The sequence below is a fragment of the Cynocephalus volans genome, chromosome 13 (assembly GCF_027409185.1).
Source record: "Cynocephalus volans isolate mCynVol1 chromosome 13, mCynVol1.pri, whole genome shotgun sequence".
NCBI classification, from domain to species: Eukaryota; Metazoa; Chordata; class Mammalia; order Dermoptera; family Cynocephalidae; genus Cynocephalus; species Cynocephalus volans.
Genome location: NC_084472.1, coordinates 80335021 through 80351371, shown reverse-complemented (window position 1 = coordinate 80351371; position 16351 = coordinate 80335021). Strand labels below are relative to the sequence as shown.

General features: G+C 33.4%; 1 protein-coding gene across 2 annotated transcripts in view; it reads left to right on the top strand.

Annotated features, from left to right (window-relative positions):
* The window catches only part of GLRA3 (glycine receptor alpha 3), a 160231-nt gene that overhangs the window by 101106 nt on the left and 42774 nt on the right, over positions 1-16351 (top strand). For both annotated transcript variants that reach the window (XM_063077170.1, XM_063077171.1), the window contains exon 5: positions 2392-2474. In XM_063077170.1, coding sequence (XP_062933240.1) covers positions 2392-2474 — 83 coding nt within the window. The remainder of the gene's footprint in view (positions 1-2391; positions 2475-16351) is intronic.

Genomic DNA, 16351 nt, shown 5'->3' with positions numbered 1-16351 from the left:
AGAAGTTCTACAAACTGTGTTCTTTGCCAAATAATTCCTTTCAAGTGCTATTTACTTTTTAGAATTATGTAATATCTTATTTTATGCCAGAAAAATAGCCAAGATATGAATTTGACATCACACGCGTGGTGAGAGCATGGAAAGGATGCTGAGAATGCCATTTACTTCCATACAAAAGGTCACAGAATTCATTCTGCAAATCAACATTTGAAACCAACTGGCTGAGAGCCTTGGATATTTGAAAAATTAATGTGTGTGTGTTCAAAACGTACATGTGCATACACATCTAATAAATGCTTTCACAAGGCAGAGAACACTGTGTCCACCCAATTTTACAATTGCCTTTTTAAGAGAGATTTTTGTAAGTCTGCCTGATCTTACAGGATCACTTAACCTGGCTGAGCCAGGAGAAAAATTGCTCTTGAATACTGAACTCTATGAATTAGTGAGTTACAAACTCTGACTCAAATGAATTAGCAAATGAACCTCCTGGGACTCTTAAAAATTCAGTACCTTCATATGTCTGTTCCCAAATTATGTCAATTGGACCCAACTCACCAAGAATAATCACTGTAGAATATACAACATTATATCTTTATGTCTATGGTGTACATAAAAATGCCACTTTGGAGAATGTGGTTATATTTAGTAGAGTTGCTGGTTATTTTTATGTTCAAGCCTAAATAGTTTTCGTATGTGATTTAATTCAGCCATCTTTTGTGCCCACACTGTAGAATTTGAAGAAGGGGTAAATGGGGAAGTCTAGGGGTGGTTGAATGTATTAATAATAATTGATAACTAATACTTATTGTTTGCTATGTGTCAAGCACTTGTCTAAGCATTTTACATGTACTAACTCATGTATTACTCACAGCAACTCTGGAGTAGGTGTATATTAGTCTGTTTTTGTTGCTTATAACAAAATACCTAAAACCAGGTAACTTATAAAGAAAAACAAAATTTACTGCTTATAGATTCTGAGGCTGGGAAGTCTCACATTGCAAGATGGTGGAAGCAGAGAGAGCAGAAAGAAAGCAAGAGAGACAGACTCTCCTCTTCTTTTAAAGCCCTCAGAAACATGCCTCTGACCACCATTTTTAATCCATTCACTACTGCATGGTCCTACAATCCAATCACCTCTTGAAGGCTCCACCTTTCAATTACCATAATAGGATTTCCCACCCTCTTAACAGTCACAGTGGGGGCTAGGTTTCTAATACATAAAACTTAGAGGACACAATTCAAGCTTCAGGGAGTTTTGGGGGGACATAATTCAATCCATTACAAGGTACTATTATTATCTTCATTTTAGAGATGAGAAAACTTCAAAACTTCAATATGAGGGGGTAGTGTTGAAGTAATCAGCCTGGGTTCACAACATGTAGATAAATTGATCCGCCTTGGGTGCTCACTAATACACTACAATTCAATGGGAATACTTTCAATAAAAGGGGCTGGCTAGAGAGTTCTCAGAAGAAAACTTCATTTCAATAAACCTGAGTTTGGATTTGGGCCTCTCTGGCTGAGGTCCAGGAACTATAAATTCTTGGTAATCCCTGAAGAGTTCTGGGTAACACACTTTTCTAACAAAAAGTTTTCAAGGGTGATGAATTATCTGGCATAAAATTACTAACGTTCTCTGGAAGTGGGAGGAAAAGCCTCTCTAATGGGCAGATTTCTGGTGAATGCCATCCAGATTACCCTCTGTGTGAAGCCAAATCAGAAGTTTGTTTGGTAAACATGGAATTATATCACAGATATTCTAGAAACCTATTTCCTGACCCAGATGAGGTCTGGAAAAATGCCCTAGTACCACAGCAGGGAACCTGACTTTAATAACTACATTTTCAAGTCCTTCAGATTCACCACTAAATATTGCCAGATGTTTACTGACAACTTCTTCAGTGTAGTTACAAAAATGACTGAAAGTTGTCATATGGGATTGCTTCTCTGCACCATGCTTTTTCACATTTACAACTCCAATTCTCCTGATATACTTGCCTCTCAAATATTCTGTCTTTGTGATTCTGGAGAACATATGCCTTTTGGCATTTGGTATTAATTTTATGGAACCCACTCTCAAATTTATCTTTGGGGGTCTCTTCTAGAAGTATAGACCTTTTCTGGACATCCACAGCCCTCTCTAAAGGAATAAGTAAATAGATAAATAAATGTTGTATGATGTTTATTTATACAACAACCCCCCCGCCAAAAAAAACCAGATGATTTATATAATAAGGGTATAGCTATTTCATGGTAAATAACATACCTAAACTGGAGAAAATTTTATTTGAGCAGATGTTAGTCACTACTAAAGCAACATTGTTTCCCTGAATACAGAATATTATGTCATAAATTTTCCTTAAAAATAATTACTTTAAATTTTTTCAGATTGACATTAACACTTTCCTGTCCAATGGATCTCAAGAATTTTCCAATGGATGTACAGACATGTATAATGCAACTGGAAAGTTGTAAGTATGAATAGCTTACTTTTTCCGAACACTTCTGGAAATAGTAAAAATAAGCTTCTAATGACTTACATAGATTATTTTTATAGACAATTTGGTCACATATTTACCAAATAGGCATGTAATCTTTCACTAGGTTTTGAAAGTAACAATATCTATCAACACATACATTCTATACCAGGAAAAAAACAAATTGAGAATCTAGAAATAACAGGTTTTAAGCTTGAAATCAAATATATGTCTCTATATACATCATCAAAAGTGGGAAGGACAATAATTATTGAAAACAAACTACCATTAATTTAATGAGTGCTTACAATAGGCCAAGCATTCTCTATATGTTATTTCTTGTACTCACAATACAGATATTGTTATCCCCATGTTTTCAGATGTGAAAATAGTCACTGGGAGTGATTGACTATTGTGCTCCAACACAGATGTGGTGATGACAAACCAGCTGGCTCCAAAGCCTATGCTTCTTCCGTTAACTAATATTTATTATTTTAGTATTACTCTGCTGGGTATGCTATGTATGTTATCTCAGGAGGAAAAATAATTCTCACACTTGATTAGAGATTTATCCAAGCTTTCAAGTACTTCTCTAAATTTCTTTTTTCAAAGTGGATCCATATGCATCACTGATGATTGTTAACACAGATGAAAATTTTAGGTTCTTCTGTATCCCTGAACTTATGTATAATATCATCTCTAAATTAATTGGCTTCCAGTGAGTAATTGTATGCAAAAAGTAATTAATATGCAACAGTTTTTCTTGTGACACTATGTTGTATCAGGGGGAGAAAAAGATTCTGATTTGACATATTCCTTGACGAAAATTTAGAGGTGGGTTTTCAGGCTTTGGGTCTCAGAGGCAAGGATCGTAGTGTGGTGGAAATGTCACTAGGTGGCATGTCTTCCTTGTGTGGAAATGAGACCACCCTCCCCCGACCCTCCCACCATTTGGTTTTTTCTTAAGAAATGGAAATACCTATTTCTCTGATAAGAACTCATTCTTACAAAGTTTTATAGATTGTTTTTGTAAGTAGGTCTTAAATATTAAGTATACACATGGATAAAGTACTCAAGTAAATGAGAGGGAAATAAAATAATCTAAAATTGGGGGAGGTACTTAGCAATTGGCAGCACAGATTTTGAACTGCGCTGTGAAGAAAGGGAATTTGAGGACAGGCTGATTATGTATCTTGGTTGCAAAATTAAGTACATGCTAGAGTACAGAGGGAAAAAATGCAAAACAGACTACTGGTACCCCAATTACTAAGCCAGGGGTGCTGAATATTATTCAAAAGGTGGTGAAGAACTGTTCAAGATATAAGGAGCAAGAGAATTATTTAGTCAATACTTTGCCTCTTAAAGGTTGTTTTAGCCAAATGAACCAAGATTACTTAGGAAGTTTTCATAATATTCTAGCAAAAAAATAGAAAGTAGGGGCAAGGGAAAATGATGTGCAAGGTAGAAACAATAGAGGTTGAAAGAAAGTGGATGTGAAGGCACTGTGTGCAGGGGAGTCAGAGCTGAAGAGCTTAGAGTGACGGGATCATGCTAAAAGCATTAACAAAGAAAGGGAACATGGAACGAAAAGCAAGTGATGATGGGAATAGTGACAAATGCAATCTTAGTGTGTTTGAGATTTGGGAAATTCATGTCTAAAGTCAAAGGGAGAAGTTAGAACTGAAGATAAACTATTAAAATCCATATACAGAGTGGTTCAAGGAATCAGATAAAATAGCTGAAGAATAGAATGTACAGAGGAAAACAAAAACACAAACAAGAATAGACCCTAAAGAAATGCCTACATTTAGACATTGCTGGAAGCAATTCCAGACAAAGGGTTATCATAGGTGGCAAATTAAAATCAATAGTATTCAGTCTCAGAAGGAAGAAACTATTGAGGAGATCTGTTTACCACTATCAAATGCTGCAAAGAAAAAAAAATTAAAGGGGGGCTGGCCAGTTTGCTCAGCTAGTTGAAGCTCAGTGTTACAACACTGAGGTCAAGGGTTTGGATCCCCATTCCAGCCTGCTGCGCTCCCCGCAAATGGTAGTTGAGAAAAGAACCATTGTTGTTGACAAAGACAAATGTGATTAGAATGATGAGAGTCAAAGCCGGATCCCAAAAAGTTTTTAAAATGTGGGCAATGAGAAAGTGGGAGCAGCAAGTGAAAGCTGATATTTCATGTATGTTAGTTATTAAAGAAAGATGGAAAAGAATACAGAACCTGAGGAATAGCGAGGTCACTGGGCTTCTTTTGTAGAATAGGGAAAGCTTTCTAGGGCTGTTTTGCAGGACAAAAGTGCTGACATAACAAGACCTTTCATGTGTCTTCCTTTCTCGGAACATTTCCAAAGCAATCTAAAACTCAGCGTGGGAAAACAGAGCCTCTTGCCCACTTCCCCCTTGTGTCTTAATTCCTTTATCAGTAATGTGGATTGCCTCAGTGGATTGCCTTTAATATTTCTAGCATCAAACACTTCCTGCCCTCTTGTTAGAAATTAATTGAGCTCACAATCAAGACATTGTTTATTAAACTCCTTTAGCAGATGCTAAGAAAATCCTGTCAGGAGAAGCTACTTGAAGTCAAATTTCTTCAAGATGTTTTTCTTAAACTTTTTTAGGATAATTACCTATGTCTTTTTCTTTCTTTCTTTCTTTTTTAAATAGTGGTTTAAAATGACAAGTTAAAATATTTTAAATGGTTTAACCTACTGGAAAGTAAGAGCTGTAAGAAACCCAGTTTACACTTTTGAATGAAGTCTGACTGCAGAGGGGAAAAAGGAAAACAGTAATATTGAGGTGTGAAAAATAAGCAAAAAAGAAACATAATTTAAGGACTAAGGCCTTAATGGCCTGTACTGATCCAACTTCCTTAAATTCAGTAAATGTTCAATAAATGTATGTCAGTGCTCATGACTATTCTAAGTGGCCTGGGGAATGTTTCTTCATTTAAGCATCAATTGAAAAATGTCTATCAAATTCTAACATATTTGACATATTATGTTGGGTGACATAACAATAAATAAAGCACAAAAAGTTTCTGCTTTCAAGGATTTCAGAGATTAGTTGAAGAGCTATTTGTGCAAACATAATTCAATTAAATATGATAAGCACAATCACAATAATATGTTGAACTTTCAAAAGAAGAGAACAGAATAAAGGTTACCAGAGTGGGAAAGGGGGAGGAATCAAGGGTAAGGAAAGAATTGGTAATGGCCAACAAAAAATGATTACATTATATAATGTGGAATATACTAATTATCCTTACTTGAGCATCATGTATTACACACAGGAATTGATATTCAACTCTGTACCCCACAGATATGTAAAATCAGCTATGTTACAATAAAAATAAATAAATAAATAGAAGATAAGCACATGGGAATGGCATACTGTCAGCACAAAGAAGAAAGTGACTAAGAGAAGAACAGAATTAAGAATACAAATAACTTACAAAAGGATATTTTGTCTAAAGAAGTAACCCTACACACCCAAAAGTGTAAATTCATGACTTAAAATTAAAACCCTGGATGATACAAAATTCCTAGTGTAGGAGAAAAGAAGTTATTGGGGAGAAGGCATATGCAAATAGAATCCAGAAAAAAGAGAAATCTTGCATTGCAAATGAATGAGAAAAACTAAAACAAGTAGGAGTTATGCATAACAACAAAGAATAATAGTAGAATAAATAACTTTTAAGCCAGAATTAAAAATACTGATTTATCAAATGGAATGTGGAGAAAATTTTTTAAAAATAAAAATATAGTACTTCAAAATATACTACAAAGCTATCAAAACAGCATGATACTGACATGAAAACAGACACATGGACCAACAGAATAGAATAGGAAGCCTAGAAATAAATACCATATCTACAGCCAACTGATCTTTGACAAAGATGCCAAGAATATGCATTGGAGAAAAGACAGCCTCTTCAATAAATGGTACTGGGAAAACTGGATATCTGCCTACAGAAGAAAAAAGCAAGACCTCTATCTCTCATTATATGCTAAATTCAACTCAAATGGATTAGAGACTTAAATTAAGACCTGAAACTATAACACTACTAGAAGAAAACATAGGGGAACCACTCCAAGACATTGTTCAGGGCATCGATTTTGTGGAGAAGACTTCTACATCACAGGCAACAAAAGCAAAGGTATATACATGAGATTACATCAAACTTAAAAGCTTCTGCACCACAAAAGAAGCAATCAACAGAGTGAAGAGGCAACCAACAGAAGGGGAGAAAATATTTGCAAACTATTCATCCAACCAGAGAATTAATATCCGGAATATATAAGGAACTTAAACAACTCAACAGCAAAAAAACAAATAATCCAATTAAAAAATGGGCAAATGATCTGAATAGACATTTCTCAAAAGAAGAAACACAAATGATGAAGAGATATATGAAAAAATGCTCCACATCACTAATCATCAGGAAAATGCAAATCAAAACTACAATGAGATATCATCTTACCCAGTTAGAATGGATATTATCAAAAAGACAAAAAATAACAAATGCTGGCAAGGATGGGGAAAAAGGGGAACTCTTATATACTGTTGTTGGAAATGCAAATTAATACATCCATTATAGAAAACAGTATGGAAGTTCCTCAAAAGACTAAAAATAGAACTACCATATGATCCAGAAATCTCACTTCTGGGTATTTACCCAGAGAAAATTAGCAAACCAAAGAGATATCTGCACCCCATGTTTATTGCAGCACTATTCGCAACAGCCAAGATATGGAATCAACCTCGATGTCCATCACAGATAAATGGATAAAGAAAATGTACTGTATATATACACAATGGAATACTACTCATCCATGAAAAAGAATAAAATTTTGTCATTTGTGGCAACATGGATGAGCCTGGAAGACACTATGTTAAGTGAAATAAGTCAGGTGCAGAAAAATAAATACTACACATTCTCACTCATATGTGGGAACTAAAAAAAACCAAAATAAATGAGTTGAACTTTTAAGAGTAGAGAGTAGAGGCTGGGAAGGGGTGGGGATAAGAAGTTGGTTAATGGACACAAAATTACAGCTGAATAAGAAAAATAAGTTCTAGTGATGTACAGGAGTGCTAGGCAACCATAATTAACAAAATTTATTGTATGTTTTCACATGTCTAGAAGAGAGGAAATCCAATGTTCTCATCACAAAGAAATGATAGTTTTCTGATGATGAATATGCTAATTACCATGATTTGATGATTTCACATTATATACATGTATTGCGATATAGCTGTACCCTATAAATATGTACAATCAGTATGTTTCAATTAAAAAAATTTAAAAATCCCTTTAGAAATAAAAATTTTTAAAAATTCATTGAATGTATATACCATATTTTGTTTCTCCATTCATCCATTGATGGACACCTTGGGTTGCTTCCACATTTTGGCTATTGTGAATAATGCTGCTATGAACATGGATGTTCAAAATTTTTTTGAGACCATGCCTTCAATTCTTTTGGAGATACACTGAGAATTAAAATTGCTAGATCATATGGTAATTCATTTTTTTAACTGTTTGAGAAACTGCTATATTGTTTTCTATAGCAACTGCACCATTTTACGCTGTCACCATTTTCTTTCATCTTTATTCCAAAATTAACCCCATTTTCTTCCATCCCCACATTTTCCACCTAAACTAAATGGCCTTTCCAGAGCATACTTTTGCAAAACTTGGTAGCACCTTTCCCGGAGATGAACCCAGTATCCAATCTCTAGAATCCCTCAAAGTATACAAAGCATTGACTGCTACCTACCTAACAGGAGGAATTCAGGAAAATGCCCTTAAATCCTTCATTAAGAAACTATATTAGCTATGTAAATCCATTAATTTTTCAGAGGCTCAGTTTTCTCGTTAAAGTAAGTGAGCTACATTAGACAACAGCAAAGGTCATCTCAACTCCATGATTTCATAGATTCTTTAGATATATAAGATCATAAATCTTGAAATTAATAATGTAGAATTCAGACACCATGGAATGTCCATAAAAGGATCAAGATGAAAGCAAAACAAAACAAGTAAACAAAAACAATACGTTACCTGTAATGAGAATCAAGAGGAAAACCAGGCAAACTAGGAAACAAGAAAATGAAAGTAAGAAGGAATATGTGAACAAAAGTCTAGAGAAAATTATATATACATATATATAAATATATATATATATTTATTTAAAAGGTACACAAAAGTGCTATTCAAGAGTTTAAATTAATAAATTGGTGAGATGGACAAATTAGAAGCGTTTTAATATCATACTAAGGTTAAAACCCAGGAACTGTGAGTCATGATGACAATGGTGTAAATTGCAATGGCTGTGGCTTTATACCTTTCCCTCCGGGGCAGCCGTATTCATAGATCCCTTCCAATGGATTCTTACCGCTTGTGTGATGTATCCTGCTCACATTCCAGGAGAACGTGAATTCTCTAAGATATTTAGAGAATGCCTACTCAAATTTGCAAGCTCTCAGAAGTCCCAAGTGGCCTGTTTTTTCACATCATACCCCGCTGGTAGTCCCCAGTTCCTAGCAATTTGTTAATATCTCTGAGTTCTTCATCAGGGTAGAAAGGAAAATCCATATAAAGATCTGAAAAGAAAAGAAAAAAAAATCACCAAATTGTTAGCATTTGGCCGGAGTAAGGAGGATTCTTATCATTTCCAGTCCCAGGCCTACTAAAAAACTGTCAATTAAAGGAATAATTATGTGTGACTCTGTAAATAACAAGGGTTTTCTATAATATGTCCTTTGTATTTAAATATGATACAAATACACCATCAGTATAATTTACAATATTTTCTAGAAATAGTGATTTTTTTTTTTCTAAGTCACCAATATTCTCACAAATTTTCTCAACATAGCTATTTTGGAACTGATGGAATACATTTGAATAGTCTGGACAGAGAAAATGGTAAAAATTTCTCTGGATGTAGTTAAAATGCTCATTTATGGTTAAATCTTTATCCTCAACCTAATTACAACTGCTGTTTCTATTATCCCCATTAGCAAATAGCCCTAATATACCCTGTGGATGCAAAAACTGTTCCTGGACTTAGTTTTTCATATTTACCTGAAATAAATCAGCATATAATTAGCAATTTATGAATTATAACACAAAGGAAAATATCCAAATAATATAATTGAATTATGTAACAAATAATTTTGTTAAATATTTAACGAATATTAATTCTCTAAAGACGATTTAAACTGAGTACAATTTTGAGCTTCTGGCTCATTTATGATGAGCAATTTAAGACTCACCATGACTTCAAATAGTAAATCTTCAGTACTTCTTGATGTGATGAATCCATCAAAAGGATATCACATTTGAAAACATACTAACTTAGGTAAAATTTTATTATTGCAATAGTTCTCACAACAGTATATTAAGGCTCCTATAAACTTATTTTTTTGGAATTATCTCTGACTTTGCTATGTAATTTGATTATTGGGGGGAAACAGAATGATACGGAGTTGCACACTTCCAATTACTTGGATATTTTTCTGCACAAATGCCATTTTCATTTTAGGCATACTTATTTATAAGTTTTGGTTGCATGTAAAATGTCAGCCATCTTTTGCCTTGTTTGGTGATATTCTTCCTTGTTTACATTTTTAGTAATAATTTTAAAAAACAGTAATTATAAGTGTTATGAGAAATCTGAGAGGAATATCATGGCTTCATTTCATATACATGTCAAATTATAAAATAATAAATAATTTATAGTAACATCCGTATTTCAGTCAAGGCTAACCGACATCAGTTTTTATTTGACTGTGTATTAAGTGAGAATTTTAATGTTTGACATCTGTCCATTACCATGCTGATTACCTTCTCTCAAGCACTTCAATGAATGTATTGCAGTGTTAGACATTCTATGATGTTTCACCCTAAATAAAAATTGTACAGAAAGTATTTAATTTTAGTCTCTGATGTTTAAGCTACCTGATAGATGTTAAAATTTTTAATTTTATAGCATTAAGAATACTGTTTCATAATGACACTCTTCAAATGCTTCCAAAAATAAGAATCTGAAGTGGATCTTCTTGCTAATACCCTGTAGGACTTTCTTCTGTAGGATTAGCCTAGGTTTGGGTTCTTGTAAATGAGTAGTGTACTGAAATGTCAGGCATCAAAAACACTGAGACCAGTCAGAGATTATTCTAGTGCCTTCTTATTCTCTTTTCAAAACATTACACAACTTTTAGATACTGCCAAACTGATTTGGCTCACAGTGTCTGTTTGTTATGATTTGGGGCCTGTGAATTGAATTGATTATTTCAAAATGTGAGCAGATCTGAACCTCCAATATTCTGGGAGGCCGACACAGAATGTTTTCCCACAAACCGAAGTTTATTCCAAAGAGGTAGTCAGGCAGAGCCCTCTTATAACCATGGCAGAAGTCCAACCAGTCGCAATGCCTTTTCCTCATTAACATGGGTTCAGGGTCAATTCTTTTGCTGATTTTTAATTGAGATTTCTTACAAGAACTTTAAAGACTGTATGTTCAATTTAGGGCAATTTTATGTAGTTTTCAGAAATCTGAACAAGGTTATGGTGTGACTGTCATGGAAGGAGAGCAGTCTGGAGTCACTAATTATATGCCCACTGTTATCCCAAGAGAAAAAAAAGGAAAAGCTTAAACCTATCATATATATAAAGTGTCTCAGTTCTTCAAGAGAAATTTAACCAAAGTACTTGTAAGATAACAGTTATGGGTCAGTTATACCAGAGAGTTTTAGAGAAAGGGTAATTGCTGGGAAGATACTTAATTTAGCAGACTTGTAATTTAAATGAAATTACATGTAACACCCTGATTTACGGTAAGAGTATTCAAATTAAATGCACAAATTATAAGTAAAAATGTTTTAGTTAAATACATTTTGACATAGCAGTTGTTCCTTGTCAGGTCAATAAAATTTACTTGAGTAATATCTCTCCTAGCAATAGACAGCATGTGCCAAGAGTGAACATTTTTTTTTTCCTTTTGTTTTTTTAAATTCCAGCAGCTGATTAAGAACATAAGCATTTGCAAACTGGGTCAAACTAGAAATCTCTCTCTCTCTCTCTTTCCTAAAAATCTTTCGAGATAGCTGGGCCAAATACTATTCTGGTTTAATTTTAAAATGAAACGTGAATTTATAATTTATTAATAAATCCCAAAACTCACTTTGAACTTAAATATATTCTCAGCCTACATTCTCCCTTTGAATAAGCACTCCTTTTATATACTATCCACTGTATAAAGTATTGCACAGTAACTCTTTTCTCTTGTGTAGTCTTTGAAGCCATTTTAAACTACCAGATTGATGTTAAAATGTGATAATATAATAAATTTGAAAGATGTTTTCAAAATTAACATGTTTGTACTAAAAAATTTGGAGAATAGAAACTGAAAACAAACAAAAATGAATGCATTAGTCTCAACTCACAATCATCCTGACGAGCATTACCCACTTTTAAATTTGCATCATTTCCAGTTTTCTTTTACTCCCTTTCTTTTTCTCTTTTTCTCTTTCTCATACAAAAGCATATATGCATATATATGTATATGTGTGTGAATATACATGCACATTACATGTATGATTATAACCACAAAAGACATGTCAAGCAAAATATTTCTTATTTTTTTGTATTGACCTCATATTAACATTGCCATTTTACTTCAGATTTAAGGGTTTTTTTTTAATGTGATGGGTGTAAAATTGTGTGTTATTGTATTCATCACCCTAAGGCTGAGTTTTCTTTTTTCTGCATACTTAGAAACCACTACTGCTTCTTCTGTAAATTTCCTTTTTAAACCTTTGCCCATTTTTATATGGGATTATCTTTTCATTTTTATTTAAATGTGTGATTTTGTATATGTTATTGATATTTAAACTTTATTATATATTTCATAGCATGGAGGGTTTTAAATATATATATAATCACATCTATATTTTTCTTAATAAGTTATACTTTATACATGCCAATATCACAAAAATATTATTCTGTATTTTAACCTAGAACTTTTATAATGTAGATTGTGCTTATATTTTAAATACAATTAGATTTTATTTTTGTGTCACATTTTTTCTAAGTTGATAGAAATTTTTACCTTCATCATTTATTTTTTTCCAGGCCAATTTAAAGTGCCATTTTTACCTTGAAATCTCACATATAGCTCTGATTCTAGACTCTGTTTTGAGCTATTTATTTAATTACCCATTCCTGAAGCCATTTAAACACTATAGCTTTATTTGTATATTTTGTCCTCTATAAGGCGAGTCTGCTTTAGCTTTTATTTTTCAAAACTGCCTTTGCTATGTATATATTTTTAAACTTCAGGTTAATTGCCAGTTGAAAATCACATTAGAATTTTCATTTAAATTTCATTGAAATTATGAATCAATTCTGGGAGAATAACATTTTCACACTAATGAGTCCTAGGCAAGATCATAGTATTTCCCTATGTTTATTGCAATCTTCTTTTCTGTCTTTCAATAATGTTTAATTATTTAAATTTTACATTTGTTGTAAACTCATTTCTATATATATTACATTTTTTGCTGACATCAGGAATGGAAATTTTTATTCACATTAATCTTAAACGCTGCGATAACATTTAAAATCCATTTTCTACTAGATATTAGATTTTAAAAAGTTTTTGTTTTAGTGCCCCAGAGTTAAGAAAGGATAGAACGACCTGGAGCAAACAAAGTCACATGGTAGGAAAGACAGCAAATAAAAGAAAAGAGGGGAATACCCAGTGATGATATTAAGAAATAGAAGTTTTTCCAGTGTGAACAACAGATGTTCAGAGGAGAAACAGGATGAAAAAGAATCTGTCTAGGTGTCTTGGGGACTGCCACCTGTTTGGGAATCAGTGGGGTGAGAAGACAGTGCAGCACAATGGTGAAAGCTACAGAGAGGTCAGAGAGATTTGGCAGACGGAGGAGTCCTGTGTCCCATTTCTTTTAAGTATTCTGAGTGGAGATCACCCTACTAACACAGGCAGCCAAAAAAAGCAAAATATATCAGCCTACCACGTTTAGATAGATAAGGAGGTAGATGATAGAAGATAAGTAAGTAGGTAGGTAGGTAGGCAGGCGGGTGGGTGGGTAGAGGGATAGATAGGCAAGCAAAACTAATGCTTTGTTTTAGGTTTTCTTTTCTTTCTTTCTTTCTTTTTTTTTTTTTTTTACAGTTATCATATTACTCAGAAAGGGTCTAGAAGTCCCATGAATATGCAGCTGGGAATCTTAATCCCCAGCTAAGCCACTGTGGAGTTTACAATAAAGGAGCTTTTATATCCTATTACTTGGGGAGGGTAAAAAGATCTAAGAACAGAAGCTGAAGGCTACTTTTGTGAAGATATGGGATAGTTAGAGGGTATGGCTGAAACTCTGTATCACTAATGATATGCCTTGTCTGGCAACGAAGGAAGACAGCAAAGCACAATGATGCCAAGAGAACTGATCACGAATTCTACCAGCCTCAGACTTTATTGGATGCTAGGGCACAGCCCCGAGACAAAAGGCCAAAGATCCTGCAGTGGAGAGTAGAACACACCAACAAGAGGACATGGATCCTACTGGCTCATTTCTCATTGGTAGGGTGACCATATAAATTATAGTCAAAATAGGTGTTAAAGGAAGGGCACCACAAATATTTAAATTAATATTTTTTGTAATATTAATTTATTAACTGACAAGTTTTATAGTAGTGGAATATAATAAATATGAATCAAATATGTATATGAATAAAGTGGTTCTAAAGAAATATATGCAGGTAAATTAAACTAAATCAAAATCATTTGGAATCATCTTTAAAGTTGCAATATTTGTTACTAATTTTGAAATTGATGACACTGTCAATTTACTGTGCTATATGGATTATAATATTTATAATTGAAAAAATATTCTCTTCTTGATTATGAGAAAGGAAGAAAAAGAAATCTTGGGACTGAATATTTTCCCTTAAGACTCTAAGCTCCCCAAAAAAGATTGATTTATCTTTAATTAGTAAATTTAAGTTTCTCTCTCTGGAGTCCACCCCAATTAGATGGAATAGAGGTGTCTTAGTAAAATACAAACAGTTAAAAGCAATTGTAAATGAATGCCACTTTGTTTTTCACATTTAAATGTTGTGTGTATATATACATTCACATATATATGTTTTTAACTCTGCTACACCTAAATAACTGCTACTAATCATTACAATCATGACCTCTGGAAAAATTTATGGAAGTCTTTTGGTAGTTCCAGCACCTTACATAGGTACTTGAATGCAGCAGGCACTTGGAAATTATTTATTAAATTAATTCCAGGGCAACATTTCAATAATGAAAATTGTTTTATTGTTTGGTAATATTTGAATGTTTTTATTAGTGATATATATTTGTTTGAAAAAAAAAACCAGACTTTATTTTTAGAGAAGTATTAGCTTCACAGCAAAATCGAGCAGAGAGTAAAGAATTCCTATATGCCACTTGCCTTCTATTGATATCCTGCGCCAGACTAATATATTTGTTATAACTGATAACCCTACAGTAACACAGTCTGGGTCTGTGGGAGTCTTAAACCAAAGTCTATCAAGCTGTAATTGCCATGTTGCTTCTTCTCCTTATGGGCATCAATGCCATTACCAGTTGCTGAACATTGACAATTGTTCTGGCCTTGCCCCTCAAGAAGGGCAGGCTCCAAAAGCCTTTTCTGCATCTCTCAAAATTACATGTACACCTTATTTTCCAGCCCCACAGATACTCACACTGCTGTGGTCCATTTGATGTGCAATCACCCTTACTATGCCACCTACAATTAGCACAATTAATAAATGTTTATATGTACTTAGATCTCTTCCTAATGCTTCATCTTAGATTCTTTTATCACTCTTCCTGTTTGTTTCTAGAACAGTACCAATTCTGTAATCTAAAATTACAGAATAATTTTATATAGGTGACTCTCAAATATTTATCTCTAATCCTGGCCTCACTTTCACTATATAGGTCCATGATTTCAGCTATGTTCAACATATAAGTCAATGCTGAGACTTGTTAGCATCAACGCCTGCATCTCCTGCTAGCATTTTAAATTCAATCTAAGCCAAAAGAAATCTATAGTGTACAAACACACACACACACACACACACACACACACACACTTTCACTCTTCTTCCTTCCCCCTTCTTTCTCTGTTTCTAATTCAGATATTCAAGCACCTGCTATGTGCCATAGACTATTTTCGGTATTGAAAAATATACCAATGACTAAAACAAAATAAGTCTCTAATTTTATAAAGTCTAAATGCTAGGAGGCAAGGTAGGAAAAAAACCTGATGAATATATATATATTGTCAGGTAAGGATAAATACTTTGGAAAAAATAAACAGAAAAGAGGTTATGTCATTTGATTGCGGAATGGTATTTTATAGGATGGTCAGAGAAAGTTACTCCAATGGCATGAGACATGAGATATAAGCAAAGACTGGCAGAGTTATCCATCAGTGATTTAGACTAGAAACATAAAAAAAAGTCTTTAGCTTTTTGTTTTCTCATAAATGTATATCAAATTATGTGCCAGTTTTGATAAAATGATCTACTGAAATATTACCTCTGACTTATATTCCTGGTGGACCATTAGTCTCTGAAGATAGTAGTTTCTTAAAGGTTGGTTGCAATGTGAAATTGGAGACCATATCAATGAACTCTTCAAACACTTATAAATTAAAATCCAAAGTATTATATTGCACTTTGAATGAATATGTTATCCATGTATGACTTTTAAAAAAAAAATGAAAGTGGTATATATATTTTTCTCTTCTTTTATTTATTTATTTTAATTATCAGTATATAATATAGTTGATTTTC